Source organism: Dermacentor silvarum, chromosome 8, assembly GCF_013339745.2.
Source record: "Dermacentor silvarum isolate Dsil-2018 chromosome 8, BIME_Dsil_1.4, whole genome shotgun sequence".
Taxonomy (NCBI): domain Eukaryota; kingdom Metazoa; phylum Arthropoda; class Arachnida; order Ixodida; family Ixodidae; genus Dermacentor; species Dermacentor silvarum.
Genome location: NC_051161.1, coordinates 162,874,483 through 162,894,729, shown reverse-complemented (window position 1 = coordinate 162,894,729; position 20,247 = coordinate 162,874,483). Strand labels below are relative to the sequence as shown.

Below are 20,247 nucleotides of genomic sequence, written 5' to 3'. Positions count from 1 at the left end.
ATAACTATACAACACAAATCTATACACGACGTTGACGTACAACATGTACTCCTAGAATTCGTCTACAAAGGCAATCAGAGAAACAGTGCCTTCGTTCTAAACGTCTACTGCCCCCCCCCCCCCCCCTCAGCCAAAGGCGAGCAAACATTGGCAAACTCTTCAGGGACACTCTCCGCCTCGCCAAAGACCGCCCTCTGGTAATCACGGGCGATTTCAACGCTCAGAACACGCTATGGGGGTATCAGAGGCAGGACTGGAAGGGTCTCCAGCAAGAAACACTAATGGAACAGAGTCACCTCATACTGATCACAGACCCGAACACTCCGACGAGGGAAGGGAACAGCGTAACACGCGACACCACTCCCGACCTCACCTTCATCACACAAACCACGCGAGCCGAATGGCACAACACACTCGAAAACTTAGGCAGCGATCACTACATACTGAACATAACGCTACAAACCGGACGCCTACGCAGGCAGGTCGGCACAGCCAAAATCCCTGACTGGCGAAAAATCAGGGAAGCCGAAGAACAGGACACAGACACAATCACGAACCTGGAAGACTGGTGCGACAACCTCCGTCGACAGAAACACCACACAAAGGAAATTGCCAGAACGGAAGAGACCCCAGAGGTGGATCCCCACCTACTACACCTGTGGGACGCCAAACGAGGCCTCACCCGCCGTTGGAAAACACAGAAGTACAACAGGAAACTGAAGATACGCATAGCACAAATAACAACGGAAGCAGAAGAATATGCCATGCAACTCACCTCGGCGAACTGGTATAGATTCTGCAACTCCTTCGGTGGCAGCCCTGGGTACATACTCAAAGCCATCCTGGACCCCACCAAAACCAAGGGAGAGGGGCACAAGGCCCTGGAGCGGCTACTACACACCTACCCAGGCAGCCAACAAGACCTCATCGACGCCATTAAGAACAAGTGCTATGGAGAACAAGCTCCCACGCAACCATGTACAACACCATACATGGGACAACCCAACCCACTTTTGGACGAACCTATCACAGAAAACGAGATGAGAGCGGCCATCGCAGCCACCACCCGTAACACAGCGGCGGGCACGGACCGTATCACGAACGCCATGATCAGAAACCTTAGCGACAAGGCCATCTCCGCGCTCACGGCCTTTCTCAACCAACACTGGGAACAAGGTACGGTGCCGGCGATGTGGAAACACGCACGCATAATCATGATCCCCAAACCGGGGAAGAAATTGGCAATTGAAAATCTGAGACCCATCTCGCTCACATCCTGCCTCGGCAAGGTGTACGAGAAAATCATACACAGGAGACTACAGAGACACTTAGAAGACAACAAGCACCTGCCAGACACCATGTTTGGTTTCCGCGCAGGCTTGTCCACACAAGACGTTTTACTCCAAATCAAGGAAGAAGTCCTCAGCAACGTTCCCCGCAGCGGCGAACATGCGCTCCTAGCAATCGACAACAAAGGAGCTTTCGACAACGTCAGCCACCAAGGAATGCTAGAAGGGCTCGCCAACACCAACTGCGGTGAGCGAACGTACAAGTACGTTCAGAGCTTCCTAAGCCACCGCACAGCAGAGCTGAAGATTGGGGAGATCCAGACTGCAGTATACTAGCCTCCCAACAAGGGCACACCACAAGGAGCAGTCATCTCCCCCACGCTCTTCAATGTCGCCATGATCGGCCTCGCAAGAAAACTGCAGGACGTAGAAGGCCTCCGCCACGCCTTTTACGCAGACGACATTCTTCATCGTCTCGCATCGAGCTCGCTTCATCGTCAGGAGTCTTCAACTGTAGATCTAATCCTGGTCACGGCACCATACTGTTGAAAACCAGGAAGCGGAGCCGAAGTAGAGAACGTCTTGTTTATTTGACGTTTGCAAAAACAACAAAAAAATTCTGCGGGTGCGCGCTCGTATGCACGCTCGCTTGTCCCTTCTCTTCATTTCCGGAGCATAATATTAACAACCTAGCCATCCTCCTGTTTAGATTTACAACGAAGCTGTCTAGGGCTATTATTTTATGCATTTTTAGTGTCCGTCAACAGATGTGCGTGTGAAAAAACTCAGTTCCCGAATTTGGCGCAAAATCGCTTCATTGTATGCAAAAGCTTATATGTCTCATCACTTGGATATACATCTTGAGTAGATTAGTTATCAATAGGCACCATTTTCAAAATCAGTACTCTCAGGTAGATAATAAGGGTTTCTCAACGATTTGCTGCTGTGCGACCCGCGTCGGCCATGTGTACGCTTACAACGCCCTCTGTTTGTCATCGTTTCAAGCTCTTGAGTGCCTCATTTCCTTCCGCTCTCCCGGCGTGGCGGTCCCATATCACGTGTCTAGTTTCCTCCGGCTCCCCGCGCTGGCGATAGTCTTCCACGTGAATGCATGCCGCCGTTCAAGACCGCTTAATCAAAATAGAAGTGTGTGTTTGTGATTCATTCTTCGAGATGACCGCCGTCACCGCTCAAGAGAAAAAAAAAGTGTCACGGAGCCGCATAGTTTCGAGTCATCGATACACCGATTAACGGGCGCCAAAAACGTTGTGGTCTCACGGTGCGGCATAGTTTCGAGATAGCGACACGCCGATTAACGGGCGCCAAAGACATCGTGGTTTCACGGTACGGCATAGTTTCGAGACGGTGACACGCCAATTAGCGGGCGCCGTATGGCCGGCGGCCGCTGTTGCTTCTGTGCTTGTCAACGGACCCAAGTGTGTGCGTGTGAGTCTGTGTGGTGCAGTGTGGGGGCGCGACCTCTGACAGCGAGGGGAAATCATCCGACCTCATCCGCGGCCAAGACTTTTGGGAGGAGTCATGAGATAATTAGGTGACCTGTCACCCATACCTGCCGTTCCCCGACCTAAGGAACTAGGGAAAGGAGAGGCTATTTAAGCGCAGGTTTTAGGCCCTGCTAATCAGTCTAGAAGCTGAGCCTGTGATCTGCTAAGAAGCAGTCGAGGGGCTAGTGCCGTGCAGTCTCGCCTGGGCCACCTAGCCACGTCGGAACTCTGAGTAACTAGTTGACGTGCGAGACGACAAACCAACGTCTGCAACGAAGTTGACGGTAGCTCACCTCAAGTTAGCTCAACCTGCTTGAGGGAAGCCGTCAGATCTAGACTCCCCGAAAACCCAGCCCAGCAATCGCATCCACCTCAACAAGATCGGCATCCCTCGGGAAAGCTTTGCGTGCCGACATCACGGTTTGTAGACTTGCTACTGCTGCCAGGCAACGCGTATGACATCGTTTTTCTTGTGAATTTTCTTCTATTTTGAACTTTCCTTTAGTGAACTACTGTAAAGTGTATGCTTGTATATTTTATCCGCGCCCTGTTTCATTTTTATATCCACTGTTAATTGCTCGTCATACTTGTTTGTCGTCGTCATTGAGCTACATTAAGTTCAGGTGTGTTAGTTTTCATGTTTTGTTATTATTTTACTTTATTAATTTGTGTGTCGTTTTCAGTCGATAATTATCTTTTTTTTACTCCCGACTCTTACTCTTTCACTGTGTTCGCTCGAGTACGGAACGACCAACCGGCTGGTATACCCCGTCGATCGACTTCGCGCCGACGGCGAATGGGTGCCAGCCATGACGGCTGGTAATCTACCTTCAGAGCAGTGGAATGACGTGCGATTTTTTTTTTACATTGTTAGCATGCTCAGGGCAACCTCTTATTATTGTTTGGACAGTTCCACTTCAAACAGGCCGCACTTCAAGTTCGCGCAGCCACCATATGCAAAAAAAAATGTTTCTTTGGCCGTGTGTGCATCACTTGCGTCTTTCGCTCGTCCTTGTCCGCAACTCGATCGCTACATGATCTGTACAGACCAGCTATTAGTACCGAGAGTGTAATGATTATTACGAACGAACGTCTGGGTGTAAAACTTACTGCATGGTGCAGCGGGGACCAATTTGATGAACGCATATTATTTACGGCACAAGGCTGCTAGGAAATGGGGAAGCCGTTCGTCGGTCAAACTTATTTCAGGTACAAAAGGAGGGAAAGATTAAGAAATCCGTGGCCGAATTCAGAAAAACGTTCTTACGCTAAAACTGTTCGTAGAAGCAGGTGTCAGCCACTTGTGGTGTTGGCCATGCCAATAGCGAAGGTGGTTGGCCAATGGCAAGCAGCACTTCCGAACGAAAACTTTGTGAATTTCGGCCCCTGAATGGTAATAAAGTGTTCAACCAACCATTTGGTTGCCATTTAAGGGCGAGAATTGCGTTAGTGATACCGCGACCACTTTACGCAAGCTATACACATATTACTCGAGCTCGTTTTCCAAATACTCAAAAATTATCCACGATGTACAAAGCGATAACGACATTAGATGTACCTTAAATGAATTAATCTGAATCCCGTATTCGCGCCTACTCACTAAAGATTTGCCAACTAAATTTGTCTTGCATGCCTTCCCGATCAATGGATGGCATTGCGCATTCAAGCTGTACAGGTTGCCTTGATTCGCTCTCTCTCCGCTTAGGGTGAGGACAACTGCGTCGTCTGCGGCGGCGGCCGCCATTCTCAGACTCACAGGTTTCGGCGAGAAGCGCGTCGTGCGAAGCGCGCCTAAACTATCGCTTACGCCAGATGCCCACCTTCACAAAAAAAAAGGAAGAAACGCGCACTGCTTGCTACATACAAAAAAAAACGAAATGCAGAACATCGCTACATTCTACAAGACAAAAACGAAGCTTCTCGTAATTTTACACGGGCTTTCATTCGTGAAGCGTATCATGAACCTCATAGAAATTGCAATAGGGCGTCTACCGATTAAACTGCGTGGTCACAACTAACGTTCATCCACGTTTTGTGTGGAAGAAAACAGGGAGGAGGGGGGTTACGTTCGTCAGAAACTTGTAGAAATGGAAGCTAGGCTAGTTGATACAAGTGCATACTCATTTCAAATATTCAGTGCAAGCGTCAAAAACAAAATGTGCCTTTTTATTTTTTGCTTATCGCCTCTATGGTCACCTAACAAGTATTCTGCACACGCACCACTTTCAATTAAATATGCTCAGCCATACGACACTGCAGTGAACCGTAAGCGAGCGTTGACTTCTTTTCGGAAGGGGGACATAGCTTGTGCTTCTCTCAACTCTGCGCGGTTTTGTTCGAAGCTGCTTTCTCGAAGCTTGAGTTTGCTGGTGAGTTTGATAGCCTTACAAAATGCTACGCAGATCCAATGCACACATTGTAATCTATTTGAAGTGAAGAATTCGTAAAGCCGGTTAAGTAAATGCTTTCAGCTGGCGCATTTCACTACTGCGTCTTTGCCGTAAAGGAAACTGGCACGCGCACTCGTGACACACAAAGTGATCATCTCAGAGAGCCAGTTGAAGTTGGCAAGATATAAGTATGTGTGATTGTGGCCTAATGGTAGGAGCACGCATAGCTGCTGTGCTGGGGAACCGAGGTTCAATCCCGCCATCGGGAGCGTAAGCGATTTTTTAAGGTGCGTGATCTACTCGCCAAGACAGCACCAAGCATCCACGGTTACGAACGTCTGGGAGGGTTGGTGGCACAGAGAGCTTGACTTCAACAGCGCTGAAGAAGCGAGTGAATATAAAACGACAGAGCTAACTGCGGGAAACTAAGGTACACAGAATAAGAAAGAATTTCACGCGCGATTATCGCAACCTTTGGAATTTACTATGCACTTTGTCTGGACCTGGTACTTGTGCGACAAGCACTGGCATCGAAATCTTACAAATAGTTTTAGGTCACGCACTACGGCTATCAATTGGAGCGACAAAGATGAAAATAACGCGTTTATTTACAGAAAACGCGGACAAAAAGTTATGTAGCGTTGCTTCCTGCACATTTATTCGTCTTTACCATTTTCTGCGCACCTATGTTCGGTCACTAGGAGTCTGCAAAACTCCAATGTGCTCGAGAAAATGAGATGCGTGTACGGCCAACGCATAGTTGGCTTACATTTGATGAAGCTCCTAGCTAAGTATGTCGTTGCTATTACAAAAAATAGCCCAAATATTGTTTAGGTAAGTAGCACGGATGCCCAACGACTAACTGGGCCGCTAAAAAAAACAAAAAAGCCATCAGTACTGTGATGTAGAGTCTTAATTTTCACAACGCATAAACGTTCATTTTCGCGTCTCTATGAAATCATCACCGAACCATTTCTATAGAAATTGCTGCTACGGGAAACGCACCTCTCAGGCATATACTGCGAAGAGAAAGCGCGAACAAACCACATCCCCATGCTCACCGCTGGCGCCGCAGAGAAGAGTAGGCAAGAAAATGGCAACGAAGCATCCCGTGGGTGCATCACCCCTCTCAAAGAGCCGCACCCCCCTAGCGTGGGGGAATCGAGGTACCCTCAAGTTACATAGGGCGCCTCAATAAGTGCGTGCGCATCGGAGCAAGTTATACTGTACTAGCGCACTATATTAAATCAGCACGCTGCAGGTGCGAGCTGCTGGGTATGCGAAACCATGACATGAATTCGACAGTGCCGCCTAATATAGTACCACCCACCAACGGCGGCTGCTTTGAACGAATGCGATATATCTGCTATGTTGTGCGCGCAGATACTGGAACAAAATCGTCATTTAGGTAGAGCGTCGGTGTTCTCGGACCTTCCAGCACGGCGTACGCTAGATTTGGAGGTTGCGAAATGTTTTTCAGAAGTGCCGGGGAGCTCATTAGCAGGTTACGCTACACTGATTGGGAAGCAGGCAGCTCATCATTGCTTTTAAACAACTTAAGTTGAGGGAATCAAAAAGTGACTGCTATCTGTGCCTTTTTTTATGAAATTTTGATGGAAAACATTGCGCGGCAAAAGTAGTACCTTCCACATTACATTTGGAAATTTATCTTACATAATTGTTTATTTCTTTAGTTCGAAGAAAGAAATTAAATTTTCGCTTCTGAAGTTTCTGTTCTGGATATCTCTGTTCTGAATTTTCAGGTAGATTCTTGAAAGAGGCGAGAATTACTTGCATCAGAAACCGCAATCTTAAAAAAAATTCAATTTAAATTACATTCTGGGCACCGGTCATAATTGCGAAATAAAATCGAAGCAAAATTAAAGTCATGTCTATTTAGCGGAAATACCATGTTTTGGCCACTTTCAAGTTATTTAGCTCTAAAATTTACTAACAAACTTGTTGCCATACAAGTTAAGATCGCCCGTAACTGCTAGAGAGAGGCCTTGGGCAAACAACCGCAAAAATTATCTTGTATGCTTTGAGGACAAATTTATCAAATGTAGTGTTGTATTTCTTATTTCTGCTAAGCGCATATGTCCTCACCATGCATTTCAGCTTCAATTTCGCGATATCGACATGTGTTGGAAGCAAATAGTTACAGGGTAATTACCGTTCTGCCTGGACATAATCTATCATGATGTAGCGTCGACCTTTGCGAGTAGTCTGCATGAACAGGCAGAATTGTGCACTGCACAATTAACTACGTGATCCTACGTGATCATGAAAAATCTCTTTAAGCATCGTGTACATCGATTGATCGTTTTTTCACGTGGTAACAAAAAGCAAACCCCGAGCTCCATTTAAACTAAGCAGATTAGTGGAAATACTTCAAGTAGACGAGGCACTCTCGTGTTTTTCTCGCAAAATGTTCACATTATGGGATTCCGCAGCACACTTACACACACCGAATACCTGTCCTATACTTCACGGCCTGTGGGATCATGATCTGATGTCACCCAAGCGAAAACTAAAGCTCGAAACAGACGGACAGTGCTTGCATATTTTATGAAGAATTATAAAAGCGGTAGAGAAGGCTTTGAAGTTCTATTTAGAAATGAGCGAAAGAAGGGTACGTGTTTTTTCGTTTCTCCTTATTACACGCACGTATCATTCCAAGGTGTTATAGCAAACTGAAGAATTGGCAACAGACAATCAACAGCTAATAAGCTGGAGCGAACAAGACAACTTCAACATGTTATCATCTATAGGCGTCATTTTTGTATGGCCTAGCTCAATCGTTTCACTTCCTTTCTTTGTAATGTCCCATCAAATCGCCCAAAAAAATTTGTAAAACCCAATAGCTGCAGTTCAACTTGTACACAAATTATTGGTCGTATATTTCATAATCAGCCTCTATTTATGTTCACTGCAAAACAAAGCACTCTCCCACAATTTCCAAATGACCCCTGTCTTTCGCGAGCTGATTCCAGCTTGCACCTGCAATTTTCCTAATTTCATCACCCACCCGATTTTATGCCGTCGTCGACTGCGCTTCCCTTCTCTTGGCACCCATTCTGCGGCTAATGGTTCGCCGGTCTCTACCCTTAGCATTATATGACCTGCGCAGCTCCATTTTTTTCTGTTCATGTCAAATAGAATATCAGCTATCCCAGTTTTCTCTCTAATCAACATCGCTCTCTTCCTGTCTCTTAACGTTTCACCTAACAATTTCCGTTCCATCACTCTTTGCGCGGTTCGTAAGTTGTTGTCGAGCTTCGTTAACCCTAAAGTTTCTGCCCCATATGTTAGCACCAGTAGAATGCAATTATTATATAAGTTTTCTTTTCAACAACTGTGGTAAGCTCTCAGTCATACATGCTGCACGAATGCCAACCCATTTTTGCTCTTCTGTAAATTTCATTCTCATAATCGCGGTCCCCCGTGAGTAACTTACCTAGATGAATGCACTCATGTACAGATTCTAGAGGCTGACGGGCAATCATCATTACTTATTTTCTTGCCAGCCCTCATTGAATATCGCCTCGCCTTCTGCATACAAATCGTCAACCCCATTCTCACGCTTTCAATCATTTGTTGTAATTGATCCCCAGTGTTGCTCAGCAGGACGAGATCATATGCAAACCGAAGGTTGCGGCGACATTCGCCGTTGCTCCTCACTCCTAAGCCTTCCCAGTGTAAGAGCTTGAATACTTCTAAGCACGCAGCGAATAGCGTTGGAGAGATCATGCCTGCCAACCGGACCCCTTTCTTGATAGGTAACTTTCTACTTGTGGAGAAGCAATGTAGCTGTGCATCTTTGTAGACAATTCCCATGATATTCTCGTATGCCTCCTGTACTCCTTCGTTACGCAATGCCTCCATGAGTGCGGGTATTTCTACTGAATGAAATCCCTTTTCATAATTTATGAAAGCCATATTGTACTCCACAGATTTCTCAATTACCTAATTGATGACATGGATGTGATCTACTGTAAAATATTCCTTCCTGAAGTTAGCCTGCTTTTTTGTTGGTTGAAGTGTTATATTGAAAATTATCTTGGTGTATATTTGATACAATACTGAAAGCAACCTAATGGCCCTATAATTCTTCAATTATTTAACGTCTCCCTTCTAATAGATTAGTATAGTATTGGCATTTTTCCAGATCTCTCGTACACTTCAAGTCTTGAGGCATTTTGTATGAAGGGCTGCAAGCATTTCAAGCCATCTCCTCCACCTTTGATTAAATCAACTGTTATTCCATCTGCTCTTGGTGTAGGACAAGGCAAAATGTATGTGGTGAAACATAAGCAGAGTAATGTCATCATCAATTTCGGTGGTATAGTAAAAGCAGCAGAAGAATTATGTACTGACCTGTACGTACAGTACCGAGAGCAGCCACAGTTAATTGGAAGTAGTGATGAACAGTATATAGAAGCCCCATATATAACTAGCGATGAACTTAAGAGGGCCTTGCAAGACAAGTCCCGGGGCAAAGCGTTAGGAGATGAAAGAACAGTTGTGTCTTTAAGCATCCCTTAAAGAGCAAAACCTTATAGGCATCCGAAAAATGTGGTATTTGAAGTTTCTGGCCCTCAGCATCGTTGGTGGCAATGTTTACACACACAATAAATGCATATTCTGAGAAACAATGCTTATAAACACACAATTGTATGTGATTCGTTTTATATTTATAATATCTTTCCTGTGAGATAGTCATGATTAGCGGTAAAATCTATCCAATCGTCTTCAGTCTTGGTTCACTGCTGCATATGCATGATGGAAAGCGCGTTAAACAGACCCACACCGGTGAACAAAGTGCACAAGAAGTGAACCTAAGCAATGTCTTCTGATGTGTACAGCAGCGGTGTCGAAAAACAAATGCCGACTGGCACTGACATATCCTCACTATGCAGACCTAGGGCCAACTGCAGTGCATATAACTTGAATCATGGTAACTTGCGGAAAGGTATATTTACCGTTCTTAGTGGCCAGGAACTTTCGGTGCTTCGGATCGTAGACCACATCCGAATAGACAAGGTGCGTGCAGTATGCGGTCGGGTACTGGTCCTGTTGTGTCGTCATCTCGGTGACAATACACACGAGTTCTCTTGCTTGAGGATGGTGCAATAGAAAGAAAACCATTCGATTTCTTACAAACAGAGGACATCAGCGAGCAGCTTGCTGACGTAGCTTTTTTACGCGGAAATGAAACACGGATGAAACTGTCAGCAGTTGTCGAACGAGAGATGTCTGGGTACAATGTTTCGACAAGAGGACCGTCTTTGTCCGGTCCTGGTGAACACAAGTGCCCCTTATCGTCAGAGAATATCTGTTGGCTCCAGAAATATCTCTTGGTCGGTCAACGTGTTGATCATTTCAAGTCTCTATCTTTTTGTGAACATCTTTCATGTTTCTATGAAACATTCGAGTGCCTGGTTTCCGTCGGTAAAGACTCGCTGGTACCTTCCATGCGATATCATTCAATTGCCGTTGCATTACTGTTGAATACACGTTCTTTATTTCTCGGGGTCAGAGAAATGGTGCCATCGCGCTTGGACCTGAAGTTTGTCGAGTCTATTTGAAGCACACTAAGTTTGGCGGGGCTATTATTCCAGATTATTGAGCACTAATTTTAAAGTGGCCAACCACACAATTTACTTGATGCTTTTGTTTAACTGTCTGAGCAATCCTTGAATGATATTAGCATTTTGATATGGGCATCTAGATATAACATTTACATGTTTCTCTGAATTCGGGACTTGTACTGTCGTATAATATTTCTCATAAGAGATATTCAAAAGGTCAAGCGGCATCTATTGACTTGCCGCAAAACGCCGTCAGCAATCTCAGTTACGGCACGGAAAAATAAAGGAAACTGCCGGCTTCACAGCACAGAATCAAGTTCTGACGTTCAACTTGCCGATCACGTTAGTCCTCCATTCTCACAAGATATGCTTGCGCCAACTCACTCACCTCGCATACTCGACGAGAGAACACAACGTGAACAGAACAACCACAGTTATCGTTTGTTGCGTGCAAGGATCTTTACTAATCAACTTCAAAAAACAGCGCATGTGGTGCCGCGGGGCTTCGATTTTCTCTTTCTTGCAGAGGCAACGAAACAGGAGCATGCTATTGCAATGCATGGTTGCTTTAAAGGATTGACGCCAAAATGCAAGAGCGAGTGAGTTATCTTTAGGCCACTTGGCTCAGGTTGGAAGCGCACGTCTCTGCAAGAGAGGCTCTGAGCAATTTTTTTTTTTTTTTTGCTTACAAGCTGGAATAGCAACTAGCCCGGTCTCACACTTTACTTCGTTTTCAAAGCAGTACGCTTCCTCTGAGTGCCTTCCGGATGAATATTCAAGGGTGAAAAAAATCTGTTGGAATGACTTCGTCGATTCAAAACAGCACAGACAGGTTCGTTTTACTTTAATTACCGATCGTTGCATTTTAGGTTCCTTAACAGCTACACGGCGGTGATTGCCCAACCTCACAACATACAGCCGCCTCGCAATTATGCCTTCCCGCAGGTGGCGGAGACGGCCAGCGTTGCCAGATCACTATGCACACTGTATATCACCTATATACCAACAGCGGTCGAGCAAAGTATGTGTCAGGCAGGAGCCAATGTTTCGACAAGGCGACTTGTCTTTGTCCAGACCAATTCTTCTGAAGGCAGTATTGCTGCCCTGTACTTCCTTTCGTGTAAACCCGACAGATGGCGAGCTGACGCATTTGTGCACCCAGTCTGCCAATCATGTCGCTTTAATTGATCTATCTTACTAGCTTTTCTTTATTCTTGCGTATTACATCACTTTCTTGAAACTGTGGCTGACATCCACACGTGCTCTAATGAGTATCAAGAAGACCATCCTTGGAGTTCTGCGCGTCATACCCGTGTTCTCTGACAATCATTTAAGCATCTAGCTGACTTCCCGGTGTTTTATTTGCCGAAGCTCGAATTAACCTACATTCTACGTCTGTCTCGCCTCCTCCGTCCGTCTATTCTTTTGCGCAATTGCTAGGCCGCAATGTGTCGCTCTCTCGAATAGACGTTAAAACGCAGCACTGAGGAACGTATCAACGGAGTGTCATTGTATTCCGTGAGCTATCTGAAAGGTACCGAAGTCTGTGAGCTCCAAAGCTGTTAATATCTCTTTTCAGAGAATCTGTTGATCTGGTAAGATTTTGTCCCCAAATGTTTCCATCCGACGAACATTAAGGCTCTCCACTAGTTGGTGGTGCTGATAAAAATTGCAGCAGCGATAAACACTACTCGGCAGCGCAAACGATATACGTATTCATTTGTGCGTTTCCAAACTTGTGCTACATTGCCTTTTTCTTTGCCGTTGTGAATTCGTGAAGACAAACGTGCTTGTACAGCACCAGCATATCTTACCAGAACTTCTGTGTCTCCGGAAGGATCTTCCCTGGGGAGCTGGAAAATATAAAGCACCAGTTTTATACTTCTCATTTACCGTGTACGGTGACACTTATAACGCCTTATTCGACGGAAGACTGTTGCAGAAAGCGGCATCTGCCGGAAACAGAACTAAAGGATTTACTAAGGGCATCGCCTCCGAGATTGCTCGCGCTGGCAGGCTTTGCTCCGGGCGCCCCCATTCGCGACGCGCTCCCCAGCAAAAAACGCGAGATGCGGTGCGCGCGCCCCGCTGCCCCGAGAGGGCGCTGTTAGCTGAGGGCTCCTATGGTGCCTCGATGCCAGCGCCGCCGTTCAGGGTGGTGCCAACCTTTGACCGCCCCCGCGCCGCCGCTTTCTCGCTGCAACGCCATATTGTGTCACAGCGAGCCGTTGCGATTGCTTGGTGCCGGTGCTGAGTTCGAGGCACAGTGCGCGCGGATGCTTCGCGGACGCTTCTACTTGCTAGACAGTGTTCAGCCGCATGACTGACAAGCTATCAAGTGCATCGTGTCGACATGACGGGCTGTTGTGTTCCCAAGTGCGCCGGATCGACGCGTAAAGGACTGCGTTGTTTTCGCTTCCCCCGGGACCCAGAGCGACGGAAGAGATGGGAAGCCCAAGTAAAGCGCGATCACTGGAAGGCAACGGATAACTCCTGCATTTGCGAGGTAAGTGTCAAGAATGTTTAGACTACCGCACCGTGTTTTTCATTTAAATAAGAAAGTATTCTCTGATCCTCGCTCACGTACCTACGTTCGCTCACGAACTAAGTAAGCACTGCACCGATGCTGTCTGAGTAGCGTATGGTTTGCGAGCGCGCGTCGCATAGGCTTTTTTCGTTTTGATGGGCGCAGTCTGTACCCTTATTTTAAGGACTGACGAAGATGCTTAGCCGCGAAATAGTCTTACATTAGCTACGAATCGTCACGTAAGTCACCTATTTTCCTTTTTCACGGGAAGCACACATCGTGTGTGTCTCTTGTTTCTTTTTTTTTTTCTTTTTTCGGTACTGGTTATTTGGGACTAAAGAACGCAGTGCTTCGTCTGGGGAGAGCGGCTGTTTTGTACGTGGTAAGCGAAACATTGTGATTTTCTCTGATTTCTCAGGATATATCTTGCGGACCTCAGGGTGTTACGTTACATAGCTGATTTTTTAGACTTGTACATATTTGTAGCGTGGTGATCGTAAGCCGATGGTCATTCGTGCTCATTCCCGATCGTAGTGGGTACTGTGACGGTCTTTAAATGCCTGTGCACGGTATGCCCAGGTGTAGTAGAGTTAAGGGGCATCATGGGACCAAAATGTTTCGGCGCTTTCTGGCATGGTGTCTGTTGTAGCCTGTGCATTTCTTCGAAACGTGTGAAGCGAGGTAATACAGCATTGCTTCTGCTAAAATTTATTTTAAGCACTGTAATGGGTTCTTAGTACTTAAAAGGCAACTTTTCATATCAATAATCACTTTTGTTGTTTTACCTGTACTTAGAAACACTTTGAAGAGGACCAGTACGAGGGAAATCGACAGGATGGGCGCCGTCTGTTAAAGTCAACAGCCCTACATCATCATGGACTATATTTTCGAAGTGAAAAACATTGCTAATCTGTATTTGACTGCTCTTAGTTTCATTTACGGTTTTTGTACGTGATATGTATGCAGTGTTGTTTATTTTTTCAATGTAGTTATCAGTGTTCTAATGGTTATTTATGAAATGTTCTGTACTCGCCATCGATGTGTTTGGCTGATGCGACGTATTCGATGGTAGCTGATGTATGTATTCTGGCTGGATATCTGGCTGGATATCTTGATTAATATTACCCGCGGTTGCGTTTTCTTGTTTGCATTCTTGTTTTCGATTTATATTGTGTGTAATAAGGTTGATGTACTCATTTGAACCCCCCCCCCCCATGTAATGAATAAAAAAAAAACTCTCTCTATCCCGAATTGTGTGTCGAGCCTACCTTGCGAATTAATTTTTTTATCTCGTCTTTCAACATAACCTTCAGGCGCCGCACAGCACATATAATTTTTCATGTACATATCTCTTTCATGATTGATTGTACTAGACATTATAAGTAAATGTATTTTGTGCATCGTTTGATTTCTTGTGTGTACTACGCAAGATTGGCACAGACAAGTTACGTAACATTTTTCTCTACAGCACTAACTAAACCTTATTTTCACATCGCAGTTATTTTTACACCAGCTTAATCCTGTCAGCACACAGTTTTGTGGGCAAAAAAAGCAAAAATTTCGCGTAGATATCGTCAAATAATTGCAACGAACGCGAAGAGCACGCGCAACGCAAGGGAAACTAACCGTCGTGCGCGAGTGGCTGGCTACGGTAAAGGAGGCGTGACGTGTAAACCAAAATACAACAGCGAAAAAGAAAAACTTCCACACACAGGGGGTCGCAAACCTTATATACCAAGCATCGAAGCGCAAAAAAAAATAGTGCGTATTTTAAACATACACACGGCATATTAAATGTGATTGAATTAGGCAACTTGGGGCATGTTCCCGGCGCCATACATTTACGTCTTCGACCTTCGACGAGTTAACGGCTATTGGTTATAAAGATATGCAGATGGGACACCGATAAAAAAATCCTCATCAAGGCAAAGCACTTGGAAGCGCGCCGCGAGTAACACTTTATGAACGCAAGCGTAGCTGAGTCTCAGCTCGTGTGACACAATATGGCGGCGCCAGCGGGGTTGTCTCCACCCTGGACGGCGGCGCTGGGCATCGAGGCACCCTAAGGGCTCCTAAAATCCCTATATAAGAAAAGTACCGCCATCCTTTGATAAACGCCACTTCTCTCTCTCCCGTATCTCCGATTGGACGATGATAGCGCGCGCTTTTCACTTCTTTATATTTTCTTTTTTTTCCGCCTCAGAGCCATGTTGAAAGTCCTCTGCGCAGCCGCAGTCGCCGGCGGCGGCAGCGGCGCGCGCCCGGCCTGAAAGCTTCAACGCGGACTTTTCTAGGTGCGCCACCGTCGGCTTGGCTTTCGCAAGCAAAAAGTAAAGTAAAAAAGCAAGTGCTTTAGGAGAGGAGGCGGCAGAGGAAAGAGTAGATGGCGGTACTTTTCTTATATAAAAAAAATATAGGGACTTTAAGGGCTCCGTCAGCTAGGCAGCGCCGAGTGTTCTCGGGAAAGAGGAAACCGGCTGCAGCGCACGCCTCCCACTTAACTCGTTTCCACGGTGGCAGTACGTTCGGTCACTAGATTGATTGAGTGCTAAACGCGGTACCATCGGCACTCATCGTGAGATAGGTTCCGCAGTTTCTTCTTTCTGTTTCCCCACTTAGCATATCGGTGACTCCGCCATTTAATGACTATTTTCGGATTTGTATGCCAATTGTTTAGTGAAATGATCTTCAGGCGCTAATTCGTAGTATCATACCGAGCATACTTGTTTCCGTTTTTAGTTTTCATTACAATTTGTTTTTTTATTGACTGTATGCGTGCCATTGCGTTGTGGAAATAATGTTTTTGATACGTTCATTTCTTGCCCTATTCAAAGACGCTTGTTTTACGTTGATGTAAGCGAAGCGTCCCCCTCTAGTGATTGCGTTAATGAATCCCCATTTACGGTATTTATAAATAAATATGTTAAAACAATAAAAAATATGCCGTAAGCAGACATTCGGAAAAGCGACTTGTCGGTGGTAGTCGCTACTGTTTACAGTTATGATAATGCCTGCTTCGCTGCCATCTACGTGAAAAGTAGATGGCAGTACATATTTGCGTAACTTTTCATTTGACGCTTTGCGCGGAATTTCTCGCTCCATCGCGCCTTGAGATTGCGGCACGCGACTGGCAATGGCACACAATCGCATGGAGCAAAAGACACGAATTATCTTTCATCTACAAATAAGCCTTTCTTAGAACTTAGCTAGAGCATTCGTTGTGCGTTTGCGCATATCAGTAAAACTGGAACTTTGCGTTTGGAGTGGCATAGTTATTCCTGCGAATTAGGTTTCTTTCCGTTTGGTAACAAATCTACCACTGTAAAAGTAGAGAACATAACTTTGTTTTTTTTTCTGTACTCTCGTATATTAATCAATTTTGAATGATTTTGCTGGTGATCTGATGTATTTCCATAGGTAAAAAACTGGTTCCTTCCAGTAGAGCTCAAAATTTCAGAATCAAATGGCAAATTGACCCAGTTGCAGTTCATTACCTGAAGAGCTACTGTGGCGGTTGTGGCACAAAAATAAATAAATAGAATAAATAAATAAATGCTGGGGGGGCACGTGCCAGAAACACCATACTATTGGGGTCGCCGCTGCGGACGACTCCGTATTAATTTTAAACAGCTGAGGTTCTCTAACAGGCACCTAAACGTTACTACACGAGTGAATGCGGTGCCTGTGGTTCATCTTAACTCTTGCTTATCTCACGCCCTATCACGACGGCGAAATACACAGACGAAAGCAAGCGATTGCACCAGCAGGCGACTCGTTTAAAGCTCTCACGAGTCAAAGTGGCTTTCGGGCGCCCCGGTATTGCTGCTGCGGCTTGGATGAGGATCGAAAAACACTTTGCTCTGTTATATGATGCTCAGTGATTAGAAATTGACATGCAGGATGCCGCTTTTCTTTCGTGATTTTTTTTCGTGTTAGCTATCGGTTAGCTTTCATCGGCCCTTTGAACTGCGAATCTAGTGAAGGATTTTTTTTTTTTTTTGCGAACAAACGAACCTAACTCGCAGGATTAACTGTGCCATTCGAAAGGCAAATATTCCAAATGTAGTGACAATGAAAGTGCAAACACAAAAGATGTTTCACCTAAGGCGCAGCAACCTTAAGAAAAGGTCTCATTGCAGATTAAAGAAAATCCGTGTGTCCTGGTTGATGCGCTTGCGTGCCATTGTTTACTGCGTGTCGCAGTTTAAAGGCTATAGGTGGAGCCAGAAATTGTGCGTGATGCGTGATATCATCAATTATGCAATTATTTACTCCTTAATTCGCATATTATCGTTGCGGCCCAAGCAGGCACTCTCATAATTATAAACAGTATGATGCAAATGTTTAATACACCGAACACAACAATACTTAGGGAATGTGCTTGCTTATAGAAATGTTTATTAAGTTTAGGAAAATGTATTTCTTTATGAATACCTTACAGGCCTTCAGGAAGACATTGCATAAGGGGGAAACAATGGTTACATCAATGTAAAACGAGTGTTATTCCACAAGAGAAGAAAAAAAATCATGAACTTAACATAACCTTTATTCGCAAAATGTAATAGCGAGCAACATCAATAGAGTAAATACAAAACTACAATTGAAATGAAAAATATAGACAGGAAAATGTATGCCCAGTAAATATTGCACCAAGATCATCGCCCTAAGAGTAGGTGTACGAACGCGACCACACTCATATCAATTGCTGAATCGCCGTAATGCAAAGTCCAAAGAATGTAACACAAGGAACAGCAATTAAGCTCACCCATTTATTTATTTATTTACAAGATACTGCCGGCCCAATGTTAGCCCTAGCCGGAGGGGCAAGAAATGCGCTCAAAGCTAATAATATAAAAATATTTACATACAGTGCATCAAAAAGGCAATACGAATTCATACTAGCAATGCAACCAAGTATAGCAGAAATGTACATACATACACACATACGTATATAGCTAGGTACAGATAATACAGTGAATATCAATGCTGAAGGTTTTCAATTACGTTTACACTGTGCAGCGATGACATTCCACTCGTTAGTTGTGCGTGGCGAGAATTTCAAGTGCTATATTGTGTTAGTGATTCTTCGTGCCTTGTAGTTCGTGATGTCAATGGTGTTTCGTAAGGTTCCGGATTAAGCACTAATTTGTCCTGGTTCAATTGTGAAAGAACTGTTAGTCTGGCAATTTTTCGTCGTAACTGCAATGTTATTATTCCACATGACTGGACATGACTGGACGGGGGCAACAGCGGCCATCCTGTCATGTCTTTCTCTGTCGTCGTGTTGAAAAAGTAGTGCTGGATTACTTTCTTCAGAAAAAAACCCGCCGTGGTTGCTCAGTGGTTATGGTGTTGGGCTGCTGAGCACGAGGTCGCGGGATCAAATCCCGGCCACCGCGGCCGCATTTCGATGGGGGCGAAATGCGAAAACACCCGTCTACTTAGATTTAGGTGCACGTTAAAGAACCCCAGGTGGTCCAAATTTCCGGAGTCCCCACTACGGCATGCCTCATAATCAGATCTTGATTTTGGCACGTAAAACCCCATAAGTTAATTTTTTTTCTTCAGAAAGAAGAAATACCAGTGCATTTTTATGGCCAGTTTGAGGACGCTTATCTGCAAGCTGGTGTCATTATAGATATTCATTCCAGGTGGACACGCCTTGCAAACTCGCCACTCACCAGCTATAATTCGTCAAGTGCAATATGTGCCGAAAAGTAAATAATTGAAAACCTAATTCATAATTTTCTTAATTGAATATGTGTTTTAATTTATTTTGCAAATAATACCCACCCAGCTCAAGGACTAGAACTCTGTTTGGAACAGGGAATCTTTAAAAACTCCGTAAACCTTAACGATGATCACGGCTTATAGGATGTACCAGCTAACGTTAGCCAAGCTATCCAATGAAAATAATTTATGAAAAAAAAAGGTGCAGGATACAATCTTAAGACCTACGATGTTCGGTCTTCAGAACTTCGACGACCAAGCACTGTAGGTTTTGTAATTGCATCTTGCATCATATTTTATAGATTTTTTTTATCCTTGAACAGCTAGGGCAACGTTATCAGGGACGCGCGGTATATGTCCAGAGGCTGTGGAATTTTATCGTGCAATCACCACTTATCCTAGATATGTTGGTGAAAACGACCTTCAGGAATGGCGACAGTTCGCAACCAATCACTGTGGCAGCGATTGTCCTGTGCTGTCTTCCTGCTTTTTTGTGACATGTTTTTGTTTTGTGCTTCATTGGTTGAGAAGAAAACGATACTGGCGAATGTGCAGAGCCATTCAAAATACCATTACAAGACTGCCTCGCATTTTTTTCCTATTGGCATATGTCACTGCTGACGTTTTCTGGTAACTTTATCTTTAGGATGTTTCAACTTATATAACAGCACAAGTTCCCTGGCAGAAGGAAAACAAGTAGACATCATATTTTCAGGAAATGGGGTCATTTTTTGGGCTATTTTTTACAGCGAAGCTGTATACCTCTACCAGCCAAAGAAATTTTCGTGTCGTCGTAAGCAAAAAATACATACAAACAGCATATCTCCGTTGGCCTAATAGTTCAGCGGAAACCCGCTAGGTGGAGAGAAGTAATTAAAAGGAAAATGAGACATGCACCCAAATGTAGCAATTGCTACAAAGGAAACCCATGCGGGTTCCTCGAAAGAAAGTCTTGCATATCATCAAGGGGACGAAACCGAGATACAAGAGAGTGAAAATTCGTGGGGATGCTTGTTTAATGTTCTGGCGAAGTAAAATTTCCACTCATGAATTACTAGCTTTCAAAAATTCCTAGCAGTAAGTGCACGAAGGCGTAATATGCGGGCAACCTTGCCCGCATATAACGGGCTCGGTGCCGCTTGAATCCTTGCCCGTACATATGGAAGGTTCTGTTTGAAAACTTTCAAACGGAACCGTCATATAATCGTGTAATTA

The 20,247-nt window shown here is 44.8% G+C and overlaps 1 protein-coding gene across 2 annotated transcripts in view; it reads right to left on the bottom strand.

Annotated features, from left to right (window-relative positions):
• LOC119461812 (chitinase-3-like protein 1) overlaps nucleotides 1-12,630 on the bottom strand; it is a 48,314-nt gene extending 35,684 nt beyond the window's left edge. Inside the window, exons 1-2 of one of the 2 annotated variants that reach the window (XM_049672225.1) lie at nucleotides 12,590-12,630; nucleotides 10,167-10,297 (exon numbers count right to left, since the gene is read on the bottom strand). In XM_049672225.1, coding sequence (XP_049528182.1) covers nucleotides 10,167-10,272 — 106 coding nt within the window. In that variant the 5' untranslated portion in view covers nucleotides 10,273-10,297; nucleotides 12,590-12,630. Of the gene's footprint in view, nucleotides 1-10,166; nucleotides 10,302-12,589 lie in introns of both variants that reach the window. The other variant, XM_037723185.2, reaches the window with a different exon arrangement.
• Nucleotides 12,631-20,247: the final 7,617 nt, after the last annotated feature.